The sequence below is a fragment of the Ostrinia furnacalis genome, unplaced genomic scaffold (genome assembly GCF_004193835.3).
Source record: "Ostrinia furnacalis isolate ACB-3 unplaced genomic scaffold, ASM419383v2 OfSCF2414, whole genome shotgun sequence".
Taxonomy (NCBI): domain Eukaryota; kingdom Metazoa; phylum Arthropoda; class Insecta; order Lepidoptera; family Crambidae; genus Ostrinia; species Ostrinia furnacalis.
In genome coordinates, this window is record NW_021132653.1 from 914,415 (window position 1) to 938,174 (window position 23,760).

Sequence of the window (23,760 nt, forward strand, 5' to 3'; positions counted from 1 at the left end):
GTCACCTAAGCGTTATAAACTTATCGGCCAAAAAGGTTGTGCTGTAAGTGAACCTGATAGTAAATTTCGAGCTGCAGATGTGAAAGTTCCTCTTTTAATTTCAAATGTTTGTAAGGAAACGAGTGTAGATGACATAGTTACTTACATTAAGGAAAAAACCAATGAAATTGTCTACTTAAAAATGATAAACATGACGAAAGTTAGAAAGTATAACGCTTATAAACTTTACGTGTCTGAAAGTAAATTACATTTGTTTTTAGATGATAACTTTTGGCCAAACGGCATCACGTTTAGGCGTTTTGTTCATTTTATGTACAAAAAGTCAGATAAGCTAAGTTAATAAATAATATTTGAATGTTGTTGAGCCCTAACAAGTCTACAGACCCCAATTACAATAATTGTATGTGCAGATTGACTAGTTTTAATTGTAAATCTGTTAAACGATCGATTGACAATGTTCGTGACATTTGTATGAACTCGGACGTAGTAGCACTCCAGGAGACGTGGCTACTTCCCCATGATATACCGTTTTTAGGAAGTATTAGTAATGACTTTGAGTTTACCGGGAACTCTGCAGTTGATACCTCAGCTGGGTTATTAAGAGGAAGACCTTATGGGGGAGTGGCCATCCTATGGAGGAAGGGTATCTTTCAAGAAGTTACAATACTCGAATGTAATAGTAACCGACTGGCTGCCATTAGGGTGCGCAGTGGAGACCGCTTCATAATTATTTTTTCGGTCTACATGCCTACTGACTCACACGAAAATCTGCCACTATTTACAGAGGTGCTTAGTGAGATAAGTGCAGTCATGGAGGGGGATAATATAGAATGTATGTATGCCTTAGGAGACTTTAATGCACATCCAAATGAGCTATTTTATAATGAACTTGTTAACTTTTGTTTGGACCAATCTTGGATAATGGCAGATGTGGAGAATTTAGGATTGCAATCCGATGCCTACACTTTCACTAGTGAGGCGCATGGATCTCGACGCTGGCTAGACCACTGTGTTGTATCAGTATCGGCTTATCAAACTATTTTGGATGTTACTATTGGTGAAGAATTCTATGTGTCTGACCACCTACCTTTGCATGTAAAGTGTAACTTAACGGTTATAAGGCCTAAGTCCGTATTGCAGAATAGACTGTGTAATTCAGTACTTTGGGGTGAGAGGAAAGAGGTTCAAATTAAAGCTTACCGTAACCTATGTAATGAACGTTTACGTGACATTGATTTTCCCCCGGAATTCGTGGAGTGCAGTCACGGGCATTGTAATTTAGCAGAGCACAAGCTCATACTAGATAATATGTATTATGAAATAGTATGTATTCTAGGCAGTGCAGCCTCAGAAACTAAAAGTGCTTGTAGTGTCGGTAACCATAAAAAGAAAAACTTATGTGGCTGGAACTATCATGTCCGCAGCGCTCACCGTGAGGCCAGATTAAGGTTTAAAATATGGGCTCAGAGTAACCGTCCATCTTCTGGTCTCATATATGAAGAGATGCACAAATCCAGAAAGATTTTTAAAAGTCGTCTAAAATGGTGCCAGAATAACCAAGAACAAATAAAGATGGACATTCTCGCACAACACAGATCCTCCAATAACTTTAAGAAATTCTGGAAGGAAACCGGGAAGCATGACCTCAAAGCCGGCCTCCCGGTGAGCGTTGGAGGGAAAACAGATGCATTGGAGATAGCTAATATGTTTCGAGAGCACTTCAGTGTGAAGTCTCCACTTGGCCCTCCTGGGCTGCCCGGTGCTGGGCCCGGGTGCCGTCGCGGGGAGCGGTCGCTCACGTGCTTCACCGCTGCTCAGGTGAGATCGGCGGTGAAGCGTATGGGCGGGGGTAAGTCGCCGGGGCATGACGGGCTCAGTATCGAGCATCTTAGGTATGCGGGGTTTCATTTGCCGAGGGTGTTGTCGATGTTTTTCACTCTGTGCGTGAGTCATTCATATCTACCGCACGATTTAATGAAAACCACTGTTGTGCCAATAGTGAAGAACAAGACCGGCGACATCTCCGACAGAGGAAACTACCGTCCTATTTCGCTGGCTACAACTATTGCCAAGATATTTGACAGTTTGCTTGACTCCTGCCTAAACAATCATCTTGGCCTACATGACGCGCAGTTCGGTTTTCGGCCCGGACTATCAACCGAGTGTGCAATTGCGGGACTCAAGCATACTGTCAAGTATTATACGGATCGTAGAACTCCGGTGCATGCCTGTTTTCTTGATCTGTCCAAGGCCTTTGACCTCGTATCGTATGACACGCTTTGGAATAAGTTGAGAGACAGGCATTTACCGGAAGAAATCCTGAATATATTTCAGTATTGGTATGCTAATCAAACAAATGTGGTTAAGTGGGCAAATGTATGCTCGGATGCATACAGACTGGAGTGTGGAGTAAGGCAGGGTGGCTTGACGTCACCAAAGCTTTTCAATTTGTATGTAAATGACCTCATNCGCACCCCGAGCGGCTGGTGCGCGCGCGGCACAACAACAACGAAGGTATATTCAACCTTATTGACTTGTCTTAAGGTTCATAGAAAAAATCGGACTTGCTGAGTCGAAGGATTTTGAACCGTATTGACGTTTGGAATTTGCTAGACCTAAGGCTAGGTATGTATTAACATAGCTCAGAAGACGTGTTTCGCGACTACATGTAGCTGGCGCTCTCGCACCCCGAGCGGCTGGTGCGCGCGCGGCACAACAACAACGAAGGTATATTCAACCTTATTGACTTGACTTAAGGTTCAAAGAAAAAATCGACCTTGCTGGGTCGAAGGATTTTGAATGGTATTGACGTTTGGAATGTGCTAGACCTAAGGCTAGGTATGTATTAACAAGCTCAGAAGACACGTGTTTCGCGACTACATGTAGCTGGCGCTCTCGCACCCCGAGCGGCTGGTGCGCGCGCGGCACAACAACAACGAAGGTGTTTCAACCTTATTGACTTGACTTAAGGTTCATAGAAAAAATCAACTTTCTGGGTCTAAGGATTTTGAACCGTATTGACGTGTGGAATTTGCTAGACCTAAGGCTAGGTATGTATTAACAAGCTCAGAAGACGTGTTTCGCGACTACATGTAAAGCCCGGTCCGTGAGCACGTAGAATTTTGTCCAATAACCCCTAGCTAGGAGATAACAACATAATTACGCGCGAGCGATAAGGATAGGTAGCTACCTATCCTTATCGCTCGCGCGTAATTATGTTGCTATCGCGCTCGCACACTCACTGCGGGTGCCACTCGCACAGTCGCGACAGCAATATAATTACGCGCGAGCGATAAGGATGGGTAGCTAGGGGTCATTGGACAAAATTCTACTTCGGACCAGACTATAGCTGGCGCTCTCGCACCCCGAGCGGCTGGTGCGCGCGCGGCACAACAACAACGAAGGTATATTCAACCTTATTGGCCTGTCTTTAAGGTTCAAAGAAAATATCTAACTTGCTGGGTCTAAGGATTTTGAACCGTATTGACGTTTGGAATGTGCTAGACTTAAGGCTAGGTATGTATTAACAAGCTCAGAAGACGTGTTTCGCGACTACATGTAGCTGGCGCTCTCGCACCCCGAGCGGCTGGTGCGCGCGCGGCACAACAACAACGAAGGTATATTCGACCTTATTGACTTGACTTAAGGTTCATAGAAAAAATCGAACTTGCTGGGTCTAAGGATTTTGAACCGTATTGACTTAAAACTGGACGTTTGGAACTTGCTAGGCCTAAAGCTAGGTATTTACTCAACCTATTATTTTTAACCTTATTGACCTGTCTTAGGTCCAAAAACTAACAGTATGACGCTATTATTGACTGTTAATGAATGAATTGAATGAATTTGATTGATTTGAATTGAATTGAATTTATTTATTTATTTACTTTTATTTATTTGGTTTTAATTGATTGAATTTAGTTTGATTTTTGATTTTTAATTTAGTCACATTTTAATTGATTTAATTTAATTTAGTTTGATTTTTAATTTGATTTATAGATTTAATTTATTTAATTTATTGATTTTAATATTTCTTTTTTTTTTGTTTTTAATTTGATTTGATTTAATTATAATATTGATATTACGTATATTGGAAAATAATAATCACTTTATAAAGATTACTAACATTAGCATTTAAGGTGTGTTTACTAACCACACTATGAACTTATGAGTTGTTCGAAATAAAAACTTTTTATTTTTATTTTATTTATTTATTATAAAAAGTTAAAAACATAATAATATTATTTTGACGCTTCTTTTACTGACTTCTTATCTTTCTCAGGGGAACAACCAACTGAATGACGAAACGCCCCAGGGGTGAAGCGACGATGGCTGTGGTAACACGACGACTGGATGACGTCACGCCGGTGACGTCACACGTGCATTGCGACCGGTGAAGAAAACTACGAGGTATATTATTCCATTATACAAATAGACGTTGACGCTAACAGTAGACAACGAAGGCCTACGATGATAAAAACTCAGTGTAACTAATGAATTGTAATATGGCGCTAAAACATGTTATTTGTTAGATTAGAAAAAAATAGGTCACACTTACGCCCATTACGATGCTTGTCAATTGTGGTGATCCGGCTCGAAGGACCAGGAAAATNTTCAATGTTGGTTTATTTATAACCAGAAACACATCTAGTCAGCTTTTATATATTACGTAATGTGCATATGAATGCGCAGCGTAAGTTTGTATACAGAAACTTGACTTCAAACTCACCTTTACAACAAATCGCTACTCACTGTGTTAAATGATTTGTTATATTTTTACCCATCATGGTAGTGATGATATACTCGTTCATTCTGACTAAGCGTGACCTAACTCAATTCCGCAGACAGCTAAATTAATGATAATTACATGTAACTGGATCTAATTCACTGTGTAAACAGTTGTATTTACTACTACGTCATCTAATACTTCACGATGTTTACTTATGATGTCTTCTGTTTAGTGGATAATAATATTGTTCGTAATACATACCTGGTATTATGAATTAATTGGTTTAATGGAATTAATTCTCATTCTTTTTTTGCCCTACCAGCGCTTCGAGACAAACATTTGGCAAGTGCTGAGAAGAAGCGCCGCAACAAACTCAGTCACCACTGTCTGCCGGTTTAAAAATATAAAAAAGTAGGAAGGTACAATACATTCAGAAGCAAGTTACTTACCACGCGCTCCCGTTGATAGAAGGTGGCCTTTAAGACGCCCATCTAGCACGAGACCGCGTGGCAGTTTTGAATATAATTATTTCTTTAGTGCCGTGCTAATTTCCAGGTTAATTGTTGCGTTTTGATACATATACAGTGTGAGTCACGCCAAAGCGCACACATGAAAATAGACGAAACCAGACCCATCTTTATCGACAAAAAAGAGGCCAAAAAATTTTCGAGACTCATACCTAAGTACCCTTAGTGATTGCATAATTCAAGAGTACTTACATTAAATAGAAATTTCTCGCAAGATAGCGCCCTAACTCAAACCATAAAACCGTAAGGTGCTATTCATCTCAATTATCATCATTCTTAACCACCTAATTGAATCTCTTCAATTTTATTCAGTGAAAATATCAAATTTTTATCACCTTTACTTTCATGAAAACCACTGTTGTGCCAATAGTGAAGAACAAGACCGGCGACATCTCCGACAGAGGAAACTACCGTCCTATTTCGCTGGCTACAACTATTGCCAAGATATTTGACAGTTTGCTTGACTCCTGCCTAAACAATCATCTTGGCCTACATGACGCGCAGTTCGGTTTTCGGCCCGGACTATCAACCGAATGTGCAATTGCGGGACTCAAGCATACTGTCAAGTATTATACGGATCGTAGAACTCCGGTGCATGCCTGTTTTCTTGATCTGTCCAAGGCCTTTGACCTCGTATCGTATGACACGCTTTAGAATAAGTTGAGAGACAGGCATTTACCGGAAGAAATCCTGAATATATTTCAGTATTGGTATGCTAATCAAACAAATGTGGTTAAGTGGGCAAATGTATGCTCTGATGCATACAGACTGGAGTGTGGAGTAAGGCAGGGTGGCTTGACGTCACCAAAGCTTTTCAATTTGTATGTAAATGACCTCATAGTCGAGCTGAGCAGCATGAGGGTAGGATGTCGGATTGATGGAGTTAGTATAAACAATATCAGTTACGCAGATGATATGGTGCTGCTCGGCCCGACTGGTAGTTCCATTGCAAAAATGTTGAGAGTTTGTGAGGGCTACGCAGCTGCACATGGCCTATTATACAATGTCAAAAAGACGGAATACATGGTCTTTGGGGCCGTCGGTGGGTCTCGTGACGATCCACCTACAATGGGGATGTTGCCTGGGTCAAAAAGCAAAAGTTTTAATTAGTCCGTCAGTTAACTTATCAAAAAATACTCTACACGTATTTTTCACTTTTTCAAACTAATGAAAATTTAAAGAGATAAAGCGCCCCAAAGTTCATAAGAAGAGGCCCGTGACGTCAACGCTTGCTTAAGGGTCATTCCACCGGCCAAGAAAATCACGTGTCCGGGGCCAAAAAGTACCCGAATATCATAATATTTTAGTAACAAATATTTTTATCTAATAGTATAACTTTGGTCCTTGTTGTTAAACCACAGAGATAGTTAATAATAGTTAATTAAGTAATTTTAAAAAAATCGTAAGTCGTCAAAAATTGATTACCACGACGTGTCCGCGCTCCCGATTTCAGAACAAATTTGCTCGTATAAATTAATCCGTTATTATTACCGCTTTCAATGCTTATGTAATCGATTACTGATTAAATAAACATTGATAAATTAAATACGATATAACTATATGACTAAAAGGTTTTGTAAAATAACTATTTNTGGTCTCATATATGAAGAGATGCACAAATCCAGAAAGATTTTTAAAAGTCGTCTAAAATGGTGCCAGAATAACCAAGAACAAATAAAGATGGACATTCTCGCACAACACAGATCCTCCAATAACTTTAAGAAATTCTGGAAGGAAACCGGGAAGCATGACCTCAAAGCCGGCCTCCCGGTGAGCGTTGGAGGGAAAACAGATGCATTGGAGATAGCTAATATGTTTCGAGAGCACTTCAGTGTGAAGTCTCCACTTGGCCCTCCTGGGCTGCCCGGTGCTGGGCCCGGGTGCCGTCGGGGGGAGCGGTCGCTCACGTGCTTCACCGCTGCTCAGGTGAGATCGGCGGTGAAGCGTATGGGCGGGGGTAAGTCGCCGGGGCATGACGGGCTCAGTATCGAGCATCTTAGGTATGCGGGGTTTCATTTGCCGAGGGTGTTGTCGATGTTTTTCACTCTGTGCGTGAGTCATTCATATCTACCGCACGATTTAATGAAAACCACTGTTGTGCCAATAGTGAAGAACAAGACCGGCGACATCTCCGACAGAGGAAACTACCGTCCTATTTCGCTGGCTACAACTATTGCCAAGATATTTGACAGTTTGCTTGACTCCTGCCTAAACAATCATCTTGGCCTACATGACGCGCAGTTCGGTTTTCGGCCCGGACTATCAACCGAGTGTGCAATTGCGGGACTCAAGCATACTGTCAAGTATTATACGGATCGTAGAACTCCGGTGCATGCCTGTTTTCTTGATCTGTCCAAGGCCTTTGACCTCGTATCGTATGACACGCTTTGGAATAAGTTGAGAGACAGGCATTTACCGGAAGAAATCCTGAATATATTTCAGTATTGGTATGCTAATCAAACAAATGTGGTTAAGTGGGCAAATGTATGCTCGGATGCATACAGACTGGAGTGTGGAGTAAGGCAGGGTGGCTTGACGTCACCAAAGCTTTTCAATTTGTATGTAAATGACCTCATAGTCGAGCTGAGCAGCATGAGGGTAGGATGTCGGATTGATGGAGTTAGTATAAACAATATCAGTTACGCAGATGATATGGTGCTGCTCGGCCCGACTGGTAGTTCCATTGCAAAAATGTTGAGAGTTTGTGAGGGCTACGCGGCTGCACATGGCCTATTATACAATGTCAAAAAGACGGAATACATGGTCTTTGGGGCCGTCGGTGGGTCTCGTGACGATCCACCTACAATTACCCTTAACGGCCTGAACATAAAACGCGTCACTAAATTCAAATACCTGGGACACCTCCTCACCGACGACCTCAAGGACGATGTAGACATTGAGAGAGAGCGCAGAGCTCTGGCTGTTAGAGGAAATATGCTGATTCGCAGATTCTCCCGTTGTACCGATGAAGTAAAGATCACACTTTTCAAAGCATATTGTCAGATCTTTTACACGGGAAGTCTTTGGGTCAATCATACCAAAAAGTCTCTGGATACCTTGCGCATCCAATATAATAACGTCTTCAGAATGCTGCTGGGGCTGCCGCGCTTTTGTAGTGCGTCAGGGATGTTTGCTTGTCACAATGTTGATGGCTTCCAGGCTATAATCCGCAAAAAGACAGCATCCTTGATAAACAGATTGCGTGCCAGTAGCAACAGCATTCTCATGACCTTAGCCAATAGGTATACATCACCTATCTGGAAGTGTCTGGTGCTTAGGGTGATTTAACATAACTATNAGGGAAAGTGCAAACGCGGTCGCGCCAAAAAAACATAGCGGCGCACTGTTAAGACTTGGAGCGAGATCAAACACGAAGCTTAAGACCGAATGCGATGGAGGCCTTCTGTCCCATATAGGAGAGTCACTAATATTATATGTATAATGTATAAATGTATGTTTTTTACTCTTTTACGCAACAACTACTTAACAGATTTTATTGAAACTTTACAATATTGTCGTTTATACATCAAAATAACATCCGGAGAATGACCGTTAAAAATGCCGCACGTTGTGACGTCGTGCGCAACTTCAACGCACCATAACTATGTAATTATTTGTTAGATTGACAAATAAAAATATATGTGTCCAATATTTTTTGATATTAAACATTACGGACTAAAAAAAATTTTTTAGGCAACTAGCCTATTACCCTTAACGGCCTGAACATAAAACGCGTCACTAAATTCAAATACCTGGGACACCTCCTCACCGACGACCTCAAGGACGATGTAGACATTGAGAGAGAGCGCAGAGCTCTGGCTGTTAGAGGAAATATGCTGATTCGCAGATTCTCCCGTTGTACCGATGAAGTAAAGATCACACTTTTCAAAGCATATTGTCAGATCTTTTACACGGGAAGTCTTTGGATCATAATTACCAAAAAGTCTCTGGATACCTTGCGCATCCAATATAATAACGTCTTCAGAATGCTGCTGGGGCTGCCGCGCTTTTGTAGTGCGTCAGGGATGTTTGCTTGTCACAATGTTGATGGCTTCCAGGCTATAATCCGCAAAAAGACAGCATCCTTGATAAACAGATTGCGTGCCAGTAGCAACAGCATTCTCATGACCTTAGCCAATAGGTATACATCACCTATCTGGAAGTGTCTGGTGGCACCTGTACTATTACTTATTCTGTGCTGGTGGTGCTTAGGGTGATTTAACATAACTATTATTAACTGTTAATGAAACAGTCGGTGCCAAGATTATGAAACATNTATCTTACTGCTTTTGAAAATTGGATGGACCCTTCTGTCGTCTTGAGTGGAAGTCTTGGGTGGAACGCATCGAGCTAGTGGATTGCTGCGTGTCATAACCACCAACGCCTTGCTCACGGCATACCAATATGGTCGTTGATGAGACTTTGGATACTGAAGCTCCATCGGATTTACGGCTCGCTAGTCGTATCCAGAAAGGGACCGCTCGTAGCCTGTTGAAGCCAATGGCAGCCGCTGCAGCGTTAACAGTCCGAAATGGTTGGAGAATACGGCGCCTTCAAGTTGGGCATCACATATCTACAGCTCTGCCTCTCCGGGCGCGCCTATCTCTGCGTGCCCAGGTAGAGCTGCCGCAGGTTTCCCTCTCCGGGCGCGCCTATCTCTGTGTGCCCAGGTAGACCTGCTTCTTCAAGTGTACCCGATTTGCAATCTGGAGCTGCCACCGAGGATGCGCCTACCTCTGTGCGTCCTGGCCGTTCCTTATCTAAGGTTGTTGCTGCTGGACGCTGCTTTATCTACGGTTGCCAAGCCTCTTCCTCTCTGCACGACGCCTCTTCCTTTCTGCACGATGCCTCATCTGTTCACCTGACTGCAAGACTCCACCACCCCCTGACCCGAAGCCAGCACATTGTGAACCACCACGTCACGTCACAAAGTTAGATGAACCTTTAACTCTTTTTGTAGCCCACCTTAAGGCCGGTCGTATCAATCTCTCCCACTCTGTCTCTCTCTCTTTTCTTGATATTCATATTCTATCATTGTTGAGAGAGAGGGAGAGATGTTACGAACGGCCTCTTTTGATAGTTTATGGTTTATATTTTTATATTTTTCTATATGTCACTTGTCATCTCTGTCTGTCTCTTCTATATCCCTGATCCTGTATCTTCCTTTTATCCTTCTATTATATCGCTTTCCCTTCCTTGAGCCTGGGTATCATTTATTCCTTTTCTATCTCAATTCTTAACAATGACATTGACCAATTGACAATAGTTTTTTTTATTTAATAGAAATAATAATGGCAGGTTGAACCAACAAGAAGGTTTTAGTTTATCAATCATAATCTTCTTGACAAGATAAATCGTCAAACAATTTTGATCTGAATAATTTTGAACTTTACTGACGAACAGTTAAAGATTATTTTCTCTAACTCGAGATTATTCTGGAACATAGTTTCAAAAGGTAATATGTGCTCGCGATTCGTTGAATTAATCAATTTGAAAACTGACGAACCTTTTCATTCCGTGACTGTACATAATTCTCTATTTCATTTTATTGCAAAAATTTCACTTAACCACTACAAAATGCGTACTAATTATGCTGTAGTCGTTTGGGATATTTATCAAAGAGCAATTGCTCCCGAAACACAAATAAAGCCTCACATAAAATATGTGCGGTGTGTGTTTTTTATGCCTCTCGTCTCTGAACAGTCAGCTCGTACTGGACATACCAGTTGTCTAGCAAAAATAGGGTTTCATTTGAAATTTACATCTACACTTAATATTATAAAGAGAAAAGATTTGATTGTTTGTGTTTAGGCTTCGAAACTACTGGACCAATTCCGAAAAAATTGAGATAATGAGCACTTGTAGTTTCTGAGATTTCGTGATGATTGAGTGAGTCAGTCAGTGACTGGTGGTGACTGAGTTTGTTCCGGCGTTTCTTCTTAGCACTTGCCATATGTTTGTCTCGAAGCGCTGGTAGGGCCCAAAAGATAAGGAGACGTCATGTAAAGTGCCCCATAAGGGCTACCTTTTATTTTTTTATTTTTTGACGTTTATAAGTGCCACTTGTGGTCTAAACTGAATAAATGAATTTGAGTTTGATTTTTGATTTTGACTTTTCGCTTTTATAGATATAAGTAAAGTAATATAGATTATTGTCCTTCGCAGTAAACAGCATCGCGCCCTCGCGCGTATTTCTTCTCGATCCGATATAAAACTGTCTCTACCCACCATCAGTCAGACCCAAAAGCCGAGATCTGTATTTTTGACGCGCAATTTATTGGGAAAGTCAACTACAAAATCGATGACACAGTTTACAATCCCAGTGTTAAAATATTGGCGGCCATTGTTGGCTTTTGGTTCAAACCGTTGGAGAATATTAAACGTAAATAAAATGTGCTCGGCCTTATTGCGCGCGACGTGCTTTAAATTGTTTATTTATTGAATTCCAGCGGAAATCGCAAGGATTTTATGTTGTTTATGGAATACCCGGTTATTGAGGAATGGACAAAGGATTTGGTTGTTGGAATAACAGCAATCAACGCTCATTCAACATTAAGGGTGAGTTGCACCACCTAACTTTGACCGTAACTTTAACGATAACCGGTGTTTTTTGTATGGAGTTTGACAGATTTTTGACGTTTATCAAAGTTAAAGTAAGGTGGTGCAACCCAGCCTTAATGTGAATATTGAGCAAAAACGAAACTTTTTTACTGAGATGCCGTTTTTAATTAATTTCGTCGACTTTGACGTCGCTTCGTTGACATATTGTCATAGAAAGTACGAGTCGTCGACATGATTCTTTTGAAATAAAGCCGCTGACACCATCCGCTGGGCTTGGTGTGTGGAGTCATTTAGTATTTCATTTTCATGCTTAAGCTGCTTAACCAATTCCGATAAAATTACGTGTAGAATGGCAAAGGCAACTATCAAGAGACAGGCTACTCTTATTACTTTGCACAGACGAAGTTGCGGGCACCAACTACTCGACTATAACTCACTTTAAGTTATCAATGGAGTCTAAGTAGATACTAATTGAATTAAATACCACAAAACAAACTCAATTAGGTACTGAGTAATTCTCAAAGACTAGGAGTACCTATATTTTGTTTAAGAAAGGCCGGGATATTTCCTTGAACAAAAGTTCTAAAACATGATACTATCCAATCCAACTAAAATGTCTAAAATTTTTCAACGAAATGCCTTCAGTTTGTTGCGCAATACATTCGGGCGAATGGGTGTACGTACAGTCAGCATCTATAACAGATTCCTATTCGAGAGTTTGTGGATCTTATTCCCAGGTCATAAGGGTCATTAATTCTTATGGGTGCGATCGACTTTAGACGAGGCGGGTACGTTTTGAAATTGTTCCAAATTTGGGGTTGCGTTAGTTCGAATGTGGTGTTGCTGTCGCTTCACTGTGAAATTGAGCTTTACAAAATCTGACTCGCCTTGTCCGTCCATAGGACATTCAACGACTAAATTTTCAAACTAAAGGTTCGGCCAAACTAACGCGTTTAGCCTGTGTGCTCGATGACGATCAGATGTCGTGTATAAATTTGTAGCGATAAGTTCACATCAAAGCGTCCTGTCATTGGTTGCGGCGATCTATGAATGCGCAGTGATCGCCATCGCCATCGCCAACGCGAGCTGCACGCATTGGTTTGGCCGAAGCTTAAGGGCTACAGCACACATGCTAATTTTAACATTGGCGATCGGCGATTTTGCGACTATATCGATGCAGCTTCGCGATTTTGCTACTGCGGTATCGGAATCAACGGCATTTCCCTTCTAAAAAAGCTACTAAATAGCATGAGTGCTAGCGATTAAATTGCCGATCGCCTATGCTCAAAGTAGCATAAATTATGTGCTGTGGCTCTAATAAATCACATTTTGCAGATCATAAAATATCATAAGTTCATCTATCTAAGTGCTATGTAATAGAGTATTTCTGCATTTTAGTCCAGTCAATTAATGCTTTAACGACGGTGTAGAGGGAGTGCGTGGAACACAATTTCTGACTTCGGGACTTTATTTAGAATAGTTAGGAGGTGAACATACCAAAAGTCCCCGCCCTTAGCCCTTGAGCCGGCTGGGAGAGGGGGGTTTGAAGGTACCATTTTAATTTATAATTTAATTATCTACTATTTTAATTTCATCTTTCCCAGAAACTCCATTTTATGCCCAGTTCCACGGTCTAGCAACAACACCTTCTCCAAACCATTTTTGGCACTGACTCCGTACGACTCGCGTATTTTACAAGGTCATTATCATACGCAGCATCGACTCTTGCACAAGTTCCGAATAGTTGGATAAATACTAGCTTTGACCCACAGCTTCATCCACAAGCATTTCAACAGCCATCGATAGATAGATAGATAGAACACACTTTATTCACTAACACACAAGACAAGATTAGATTAAAAGAACAAAAGATTAGACATAATTTAGGCAGTCTTATCACTATAAAGCGATCTCTTTCAAACAACCTAGAGGACAGTTGTTTAGAATATTAGTATATAAATAGCACATAATTTGGTGAATGAAAACACGGAATTATTAGTATCATTTACTCTTACTTTATGTCGCATTTAAATTATCTTCCTAAATAACCCTTACCTAGTCCCAAAATACAAAAAAAAAATAGCAGTTGCTACTCCATACCATTTGCTGTTCCACTCGCAGTCCAAAAAAACCATTCATACTTTTCCCTACGTTCGAAAATATAAAGTGCTTGAATTCAAAAACAGAAATGCGATATGCGTATTGTTCCCAGAAGTAGTTAATTAGCCGCAAGTTTGTACGGACTCCTTAATTAATTGGTGAGCTCTCGCCACAGCTGTGGTTGAACAGCCAGCACATACTCAATTGTGCTGCAAACACTCATTGTTTCAACTTTCTCTAACATATCATTAATGTTTTTTATTAAAACTAAATAAGATCAGGCTGTCATTTAAAGACAATCTTACACTATTTTAGAAATCAAATCCAGATCGATTAACTCACAGACACAGAAGTCAGGTTAAATAATATAGGTAGGTGACTTTTACTCAAAAGCAATTTAAAAAAAAATTACTCACTTAAAATAAATTTTAACAAATAACCTAAGTATCTTGTAGAAATCTGAGGTGTAACATAAGTCTTATTTAATTTTCTCAGTTATTAAATTACTCAACGTATTGCCACACTATTGCTTTTCGACAACAGTTCTCACTCACTCAATCACTGATTGGCAACAATAAACTTATCTAAGTATTTTCTAACGAAACAATAAGGTAAAACATTTACTCCTTTCCAACAATCAATTTCCTTCCTACCTGAAAATATAAGAGTAGTACAAAGTGGACTATAGTACACAGCGGACTAGAGGACTATTAGTACACAATGTCGTAGCCGTTCTTCCCCGCCTATCCTCAAACCGAACGCCTTGAGTCCAAGTCGGAGGAGAGCCCTCGAAACCGTCCCTCTAATTGAGTTCCCGAGCTGCGGCGACTTACAAACATTCGCTAAGTTCTGCTTACATTCTTTGAAACCAAAATACGGTATTTGGAGCAAGTTTTTAATTTAACTTGATTGGTTATTGGAAAGGCTGTCTGTGAACTTTAGGTATTTTGAGATTAATCTCCCAACCCAAAGTCAGTGAAAGTAAGTTTACTTCTACACTGCTGAAATGGCTTATTTATATGTATAATATCATTTATAGGGATAGGACTTGTGAAATGTTGAACAACACAAAACAAATTATGTATGTATGAATTTAGGTACACACTAAAATTTTACGAATTTTGCACCCATATAATTTTATTCACGGTATGTAATCTGGTATCCAGTGATAATAGCCTTATAATAGAAAATTCTAAACAAACGGATTTAATTCTAACTAATTAATTTTACGCACAACTCCAATCAATGTTTTGAGTTTATTTAATAATGAACCAAAAGGTTAATTTGGTTGTGTTTTTGATTTTTGATGAATATAATTTAATGTTGCAGTAAAATATTAGGGCAGAAACTGCGTTAAGCGGGTCCCGGCGCGGGTCATACGATTTTTACCTTGTAATAACGGTTTTAAAGTTTCTTTTCAATTCGAATTCTTTTCATTGGAAGCTCTTTGTGAACTGAATTGTCACTGAATTCAATGGGAGAATATAAAGGACACAATACAATAATATGTTATCAATTTCAGAACTGTAGACTGAATTTGCTTCATACGTTTTTGCAGACCGGTTCCTTGCCCTGGCACCCTCAAGGGCGGGTCATCCCAGTTTATCAGGTGCCATACATTATGTTCGCACCCTTCTCACCAGAGTCGAATACTGCTTACTTTGGAATATGGTCTACCCTTACGGTTATAGGGCTAATATAAATCAAAGGAGATAACTTTGACTAGATTTCGCACGCTTGTTTAACCGTTTGGTAAGTAACCACGTGCAGTATAGGGTTCCGTGTTTACCACAATTTGTAACTGAATATCTATTTCCATACTCAATAATACAAAATACAAAACTATAGGCATAAAATGTATGTAAATAATTATGTTACTTTTACAGGCTGCTAATTTAATTTGGTCTGAAAAACAGCTTTTTGCCTCTTCAGTCGATTATGTTGTAATTTTTCACATTTTCACGAACAGTAGACAGCATGCATTTCATATTTGCAACATGTTCATATTCATTTTTGCAACAAACAGCATTATATTACAACTATTTAGGATGCGTTTAGTCCTTCCTTATACAGGGTGTTAGGTAAATGGGTATATGAGCCGACACTAGCCCATGTTAACATGGTCATATAAATGGTATGGTGAAGTCAGAAAATTGATATCTTCATTTTAATTATTTTAATTCTCATACAAATCGGATTTGATAAAATTTATTTTGTATGAAAATTTAAAAAAATTAAATGATGATATCAAATTTCTGACTTCACCATAACATTCAAATGACCATGTTAACTTGGGCTAGTGTCGGCTCATATACCCATTTACCTAACACCCTGTATACTACCTTCTGAGATTCACGGAACTAAAAGAATTTCAATCTGTTCTTCTTTACCAAACCGATGACCAAGCGTCACCCATACTTGGCGTAACCGCCACTATTGTTGCCAAATAAATAACTTGGCTTAAACCCAATGAAAAACCAGTTTGGTGAATTAAAGAAAAATATATCGGCACTTAGTTTAAAGGCTACGCGGGGCTAGAACGGTCACGTAGTACAGCAATATCCGGAGTGGAGCGGCGTCTGAGGAATCACGTCCCGGTGTCTTATTGCAGACATATGGCAGTATATGCTGACGGACTGAATGTAACAGCTTGCTAAATGTAACTTTACATTTATCGTGTGTCACATAAACTTCGGTTGTCTGAAATCTGGCCGTACCTCGTCCAAAGCAAGAGAAATTAAGGAGAGCGCGAGCGCAATTTGTTAATTGACTTTCAAAAAAATAATTAGCTAATTAAAATAGAGAAACACGGGACTCAACGCGACATTTTTTAATATGAATTAAAATCTTATAATTAGCATCTTACACACAATACATATATTTTGTATTATGTTACAAATAGATTTAACCGTTAAAGCTACGAAAAAGCTGGCGTCTATTATTAAACGAAAATAATAATCTAGGAACAGAGATACTTAAAACTTCATTGGACTCAATAATCCGAGCCTTTTCAAAGCAAGAGTGAATAGACAGGTATGTACCATCTTAGACTGCATCTCATTTAACATCAGGTGTTGTGATTGCAGTCAAATACCTGCGTTGTTCTGCATAACAAACGCCTAATTTACTCTTACCTATAAACGATAAATTCACTCTAATGGTGACAACGAATTTTACACCGATAAAACCATGGACAGTCTTTTGTATTAAAACAAGATTATTACCCTAATGTTTTCTATACTAACAAAATGACATGATATTCAACTCAATGCAAATTAAAAGGCAACAATATTTGTTACGGCTTTAAAACAAAAACAGCCATTTTCGCCGGGAGTCTGGCTCGCTGATAAATATTTAAATTCCGGCTTCAATTTTACATGAAGCAACGCAATATGATTTGGTACAGTGGGATCAGTCCATAATACCTATCAAACTAAGATTTTCTTTCGTTCCTTTCAGTCAAGACGTCCACTCTTGGTCATAGGCTTGCCGAAAGTTTTCAAAACTTCAGTAAAATTCAAATTCTTTAAGCATGTAGACCCTTTTCAGGGAACTAATTATAGTACTTTTACACTTAACAGACGTGTTTGAGTTTTTGTTGCCTCATAAATAATACCTGATGAACAACAACATATTTTGAGAAAACCTAATGTATTGTTACTTAAACGTAACAAAAATAGATTAAAACGTTAAGTCGTTTTAATCTACTATAGAGTAAATACAACCCAATATTTCACTACGTTTCTTAATCCACTATACCGGATCTACTGTACCTACTTCTAATACACACGAACCTATGAAAACACATGGTTATGAGGGTGTTATCAAACGCAAACAAAGTGAAAGGGCCCGGGACAAACAGCTTGTGTACTGAGATATCACGGCAGTTCATCGCTGAGATTTTATGATCAGATAGCTGGATATTATTATGGAAATTGATAAAAACACATTAACCGAACCTTTGAGAAAATAGCCATTAGCAGACTGATTCGCACTCTAGTAAAAATGTATTAATCTTAAAACGTAACCGGTTTCCACCAAAGTTGAGTGAAACGGAGAAGTGTTTGGGATAACTAATCAGATTTCATTATTTCCACTTCTCCGCTCCGCACATCTCCGCTGGAAACCGGGAATAAGACAGTGCACTATCATATTAAATTCTCGGTGATCTCTACATTTATTCTCTCTTTACAAGTATATAGATACATTAGTTACTCTTGCCCATTTTTGAACCGTTTTAAAATTTGTTCAACTCAAAATGTAATTTTTATCAGTATAAAGTATTTTTATAAGTATTTTTATCAGTGGGCCAGTGCCCATCGTCTATCCTCCAACATACAGACCCCCAAACCCTAAATTACTCTACATTCAAACACGAATACCGTTCAACGGCGGACAATACCTTTCATTCCAATATCATGGGTATTCCCGAATGATCATTTTCTCGCGAACGTGTCAAACAACGAGCCTATATTCAAAGCGCCATCTTTTGTAGGTCCTCCCAAGGGCGCACCCTGTATGATCCTGGCAAAAATAAAGGAATAACATAGGAGACCTGGGGGATCGCTGGATCGGGTCGGCTTACTTTCAGATATCGGAGATTATGCCCGGGAACTAGGCTGGGAATGTTAATAAAACATGAAAAGCTTCTTAAGTTTTAAACATAAATTTTACGATAAACCAACCATTATTTCAAGAGTACTTTCTACTGAGTTTACCGCGCTAAGATTTTTGAACTGAGACTCATCTTAACACGTCGTGATTAACTTTAACCATAAGTAATTGCTTTTTTTGCTAAATGAATATCCAATGTGAATTTTTTGTTCAAACGATTTCCACAAAAACTTTTGATCATACATTTTGTACGAGTAAACCTTGGTATTTTTATTGTAAAAAAATACATAATTGTTTACTTTATAACACTAATAACTAGCCTGAAACTTAGCAGGTAGGTATAATAACTAGTCATTTACGACATTTTAAGTTACTCTTACCATTTCACTCCAACGGAATTCAAACGTGCAACCGCAGCAAGCGTTATAATACATTACACGAGCCGCCAAGCAAGATGGCCGTCTTATAAATAACGTTAAAGCCAAAGGTTGTAGTAAGCCGAAGACATAAATAGCCGAAATCTGTGAACAAAGCAATAAAGTAAGTATCCTAAGTAAATAATCTGAAGCGAATAAGGAAAATCTTTTATTTGTTGGATAACGCTTATTCGAGCAATATTTCTTAGAAATATTAAGGAACACTATTGTACGGACATTATTGGTACAAAAAATACACAATTGGTGCTAAAAGAGGGGGAAATATCGTGAGGAGGTATCCATGGACTGGCCTCGCTGCAAGTATAGTGTCGAATCCCTCTATTGCAAGGCGGGAGACATTATGACTGGCTTTTACCACACGTTTTTTACTGGTAACTGCCAATGCAAAAATAATTTATATTACAGTATTTATATGGCGTACATTTTGCTTGTATCTAAAAACCACTTTTGCCAATAAGGCAGTGAAATTTTTGTAACTTTTTCTCGTTTGTATTCTAGTTTTCTCACTCTGATCCGATAAGATCCTTGTGAACTGTAATACAGGTATTTTTTATACCTATCTCGGGCAACAGACTCTCACACTATAGGTTTTCATTGTCCGCTTATTAAGCTAAAGCTGTAAACCTTTATACGTTAAAAAACATTTCTAGCTATCTACACAATGGCTTGAAGAAATTGTGAGAATGGTAACTACATAAGTATAGGTTTGACTTACTTGACTTAAGGTCCTATGTCCCCTAGATAGGGCAGAAGGCGTCCACAACAGTCCTCCACCGCGTTCGGTCTTGAGCTTCGCGTTTAATCTCGCTCCAAGTCTTGCCGATCTTTTTTTTATGCTAGACAAGGCAGGTATTTGACCGCAATCGCACCTGGTGTTAAGTGAGATGCAGTCTAGGATGGTACATAATCTGCCCTGTAAGTGCCTATTCACTCTCACCTTAAAAACTTCTTTCTTCTTCTACATATAGGTAGGTCCCAAAAATCCGCTCGCAGGTGTGGGTGACCTTAAAATGTGACTTCAGTGACATTAAATTCAAATATAATGACAGAAAACTTTCACACTAGATCAAAGACTATGTACAAATTGCAACTGAAATTAGTTTCGAAGAATAATTAAAATGTAATCAGGCAAATGTCAGAGTTGTGAAGTCAAAATTAATATCTCCAGCAATAATAATCTTATTTAGACTAAGAGCTAGTGAACGCCAGACCTACGTTATTTTATAAAGGCTGAAAGTTTGTCAGTGCATGCTCCCAACATAGCTAAGAACCATGGCCAAACATGAAGTTTGGGTCATGGTGGCTTTGGCAGACAGACGGCACTAAAGATGTGTAAAATACCAACTTAATTACGTCAAAGTATAAAGGCTGATTTTTTTATATTTCCTTCAAAATGTTATTAGAAATGACGTCATTAATTGACAGACACCTACCATGGTGGCAGCCCTTAGCCAGACACCTTAAAGTTCATGAAAATGTAGTCCTACTTACGTCATACTATAAAAGCTGATATTTACATAAAATATTTGAACTATCATTTGATGAAGTTTCCTCATCAGCCAGACACTTCTGATGGTTCCTTCGCCTTGCCAGACAGCTTTTAGGGTGGCTGAAAGTGCGAACGCGAGGCACTATAATTATTGTTTTTTGTACTTTTTCTTATGTTACTCAAGTATTTGAGTCTGTAAATCATCATCTCATGTTGATGAGCTGATGATGGAAAGTAAGTACAACTCCTTAAGGCTTAGGTAATCCCTAATTTTAAAGTGATTAGCTCTGAAAGTTGCCTAGAGTAAAGTTCTTAGCAACATTATCATTACCTATGTTAATGCTAATGTTGCTAAGAACTTTACTCTAGGCGTTTAGCAACTATTTTGAAGATAAAATTTGTGGCACCACATTTTCCGCGTATATAAATTCTAGTGAGGATTTGGGGGTCCTAATTCAATATAGAATTGTTATAGTATTATTTGATACTATAAATTTGATTATACTATGCATAGTAATAGATATATCGTGATGGTTTCGCTGGAAGGATACTCTGCAGCGCAACCACTTTCAATAACAAAATACGGCGAAACCTGTGACATCATTTTTTTAAAAATAGGACTAGAATTTTATAGACATTTCAAAGATTTATTTTAGAAACTTACATTAGACTAGTTAAATCAAAAGTAGTTCCGCCGGGGAGCATGACGTGAATTATCCTACAACTCCTAAGCGTTAAGGAGTTGTACCTTCCATCAACATGGGATGATGACTAGCTGATGCAAACACCCAAATAACTTTAGAAGCTATACTTATATTATACTGGTTAAGGAATTGTCCTCCAACTCCTAAGCCTTAAGGAGTTGTACTTACCTTCCATCATCAGCTCATCAACATGAGATGATGATTTACAGACTCAAATACCTACTTGAGTAACTTAAGAAAAAGTACAAAAAACAATATTTATAGTGCCTCGCGTTCGCACTTTCAGCCACCCTAAAAGCTGTCTGGCAAGGCGAAGGAACCATCAGAAGTGTCTGGCTGATGAGGAAACTTCATCAAATGATAGTTCAAATATTTTATGTAAATATCAGCTTTTATAGTATGACGTAAGTAGGACTACATTTTCATGAACTTTAAGGTGTCTGGCTAAGGACTGCCACCATGGTAGGTGTCTGTCAATTAATGACGTCATTTCTAATAACATTTTGAAGGAGATATAAAAAAATCAGCCTTTATACTTTGACGTAACGTAATTAAGTTGGTATTTTACACACCTTTAGTACCGTCTGTCTGCCAAAGCCACCATGACCCAAACTTCATGTTTGGCCATGGTTCTTAGCTATGTTGGGAGCATGCGCTGACAAACTTTCAGCCTTTATAAAATAACGTAGGTCTGGCGTTCAGTAGCTCTTAGTCTAATTGTTTGTGGCATTTTAGACGTGAGAATATTTCAGAATGTTTAAGAAGAGACGGTAAACTTAAAGCAAAGAAGATAAACTTAAACAGAAAAAAAATTTGTTGCGATGCTTTGTGCCTAACATATTCCGGTATATTTAATGAAGCCTACTCTTTGCCATTGGCAATTGTTTAAATGGCTGAAAATTATTACTAGCCTGCTTCCGTTTTGCAAGTCCATTTTAAATTAGTGGGCTTTCCAAATGAAAAAAAAGATAATAAATGTAAAATGTTTGATGAAGGCATTTTTATAATAAAATCTTAGTACCCAAGGCTATAAGTATTCAGAAATCACATACCATTAAACTAAAATAATAAATAGTGTTACATAACTATATAAATTAACAAATTCAAAGCATCCAAGGCGTTTGCCCATTTTGTCTTCATAATGCATTTAAACGTAAAAGCACACAGTCTTGCAGAATAATATAGGTTTATATTTCAACGTAGGGGACTTTGCAAATTACCTCATTGCAATACGAGCTTTCCACTAAATACGAGAAAGCTTCCAAGCTGATACCTCTTTTAAGTTGTTCGTATAAGGTGTATATTTGCTTGGAATTGAGTTTGTTTGTGACCGTTGTAAACGCAAACGTCTCTTAACGGCTTTAAAGTAACAACGTCTTCTTCTGACTGATATTAATAACAACACACATGGACAAAGAAGTGCAGAGAACAAAGGGATTGGAAAAAGTTTTTATTTAATAAACTGAAGAGCTGTTTATTAAATAATTTTCTCATTTCGTTTCTAACAACTGTGCTCATAACGTTGTATAACGCTATAGGAGTCTAATGCTCGTTTCACCATCAATCCCTAATTTTTATGTGACCTCTATGAAAACAAAATTCCTTATAAGTTACCATAGAGATCACTTTGGGTTGGGTTGCACCATCTTACTTTAACTTTGACAAACGTCAAAAATCTGTCAAACTACATACAAAAAGCACCGGTTATCATTATAGTTACCGTTAAATTTAAGTGGTGCAACTCAGCCTTAAAAATAAGAAATTAATGGTGAAAACGGGCATAATACTAGCGGTTTAACGAGACTTCTGAAGTTCAGAACCTTATTTATTTTTCGGACAATCAGATTGAATCGAACTTGCGATCTCCCTAACCAAATTGAAAATAAATATGCATATTGTTGATCTTACACTGTCTGTGTCCCACATGAGAATAGAACCCTGAACCTTTTACTCTCTTGACTCGTGTCTTCACTCTCATAGCACTACCACGATTGTCGGTATGTCGCTTGGTTGAGTTATGCGACTCAAGATGGCGCCTAACTTAATATTATGCGGCTTGTTGTTTGTTTCCATGCTATTACTCAACAAACTATATGCAATGTCTGTTGTACAACCCTATTTACCCACTTTTTAACATGAATACTATAAATATGAGGGTCATTTTTTATCTAAGTGTGGGTCCATAACTGAACCTATCTGGAACTGGCAACGACAAAATCATAAAGTGTAGTGCCGACTTCCGGTTCTTTGAGGCTTTATTGCGATCGGCCGGTTTATGGCCGCTTCCTGATGCGTCGCTGGCGCTTCCGGGGAATGGAGGCTTTGCGGCGATTCGCGACTTTGATGAATCGGAAGCTGTTGGATTGGTAAAATTGCTAGCTTGTTATGGTGTTATTTATTATATTGGAAAATAAATATTTGACTCTTAACAAGGAATCGTGTTCAAAAATTTTTGTTCTTATTATTTTAGCTCAAAGTTTTCATTACTAATTCTGGTTTAAAACTGATGCAACCAACAAAGTAATCGGTTAATAGAAGCTTTGATCCGCTACTCGTTTTGTAGTTTTCACCTAATCATTCGCTTTCTGCATAACATTAATGA

At 38.8% G+C, this 23,760-nt stretch overlaps 1 protein-coding gene and 1 long non-coding RNA gene across 2 annotated transcripts; both read left to right on the forward strand.

The window, feature by feature from the left end:
- Positions 1 to 331: 331 nt before the first annotated feature.
- On the forward strand, positions 332 to 5,907 carry LOC114355482 (uncharacterized). The gene is made up of 2 exons (XM_028308344.1): positions 332 to 1,982; positions 5,607 to 5,907. Exons 1-2 carry the CDS (start codon positions 355 to 357, stop codon positions 5,905 to 5,907), a joined length of 1,929 nt encoding a protein of 642 aa, XP_028164145.1. The 5' UTR covers positions 332 to 354.
- Positions 3,427 to 4,503, forward strand: LOC114355493 (uncharacterized). The gene is made up of 2 exons (XR_003656110.1): positions 3,427 to 3,617; positions 4,280 to 4,503. It is a non-coding gene; the product is annotated as an uncharacterized LOC114355493 (long non-coding RNA).
- Positions 5,908 to 23,760: the final 17,853 nt, after the last annotated feature.

Coding starts and splice junctions, on each gene's coding strand:
- LOC114355482 (XM_028308344.1), top strand. CDS start 355: ATGTTGTTGAGCCCTAACAAGTCTACAGACCCCAATTACAATAATTGT. Junction 1,983..5,606: donor CCGCACGATTTAATGAAAAC/CACTGTTGTGCC, acceptor TTTCATGAAAAC/CACTGTTGTGCCAATAGTGA.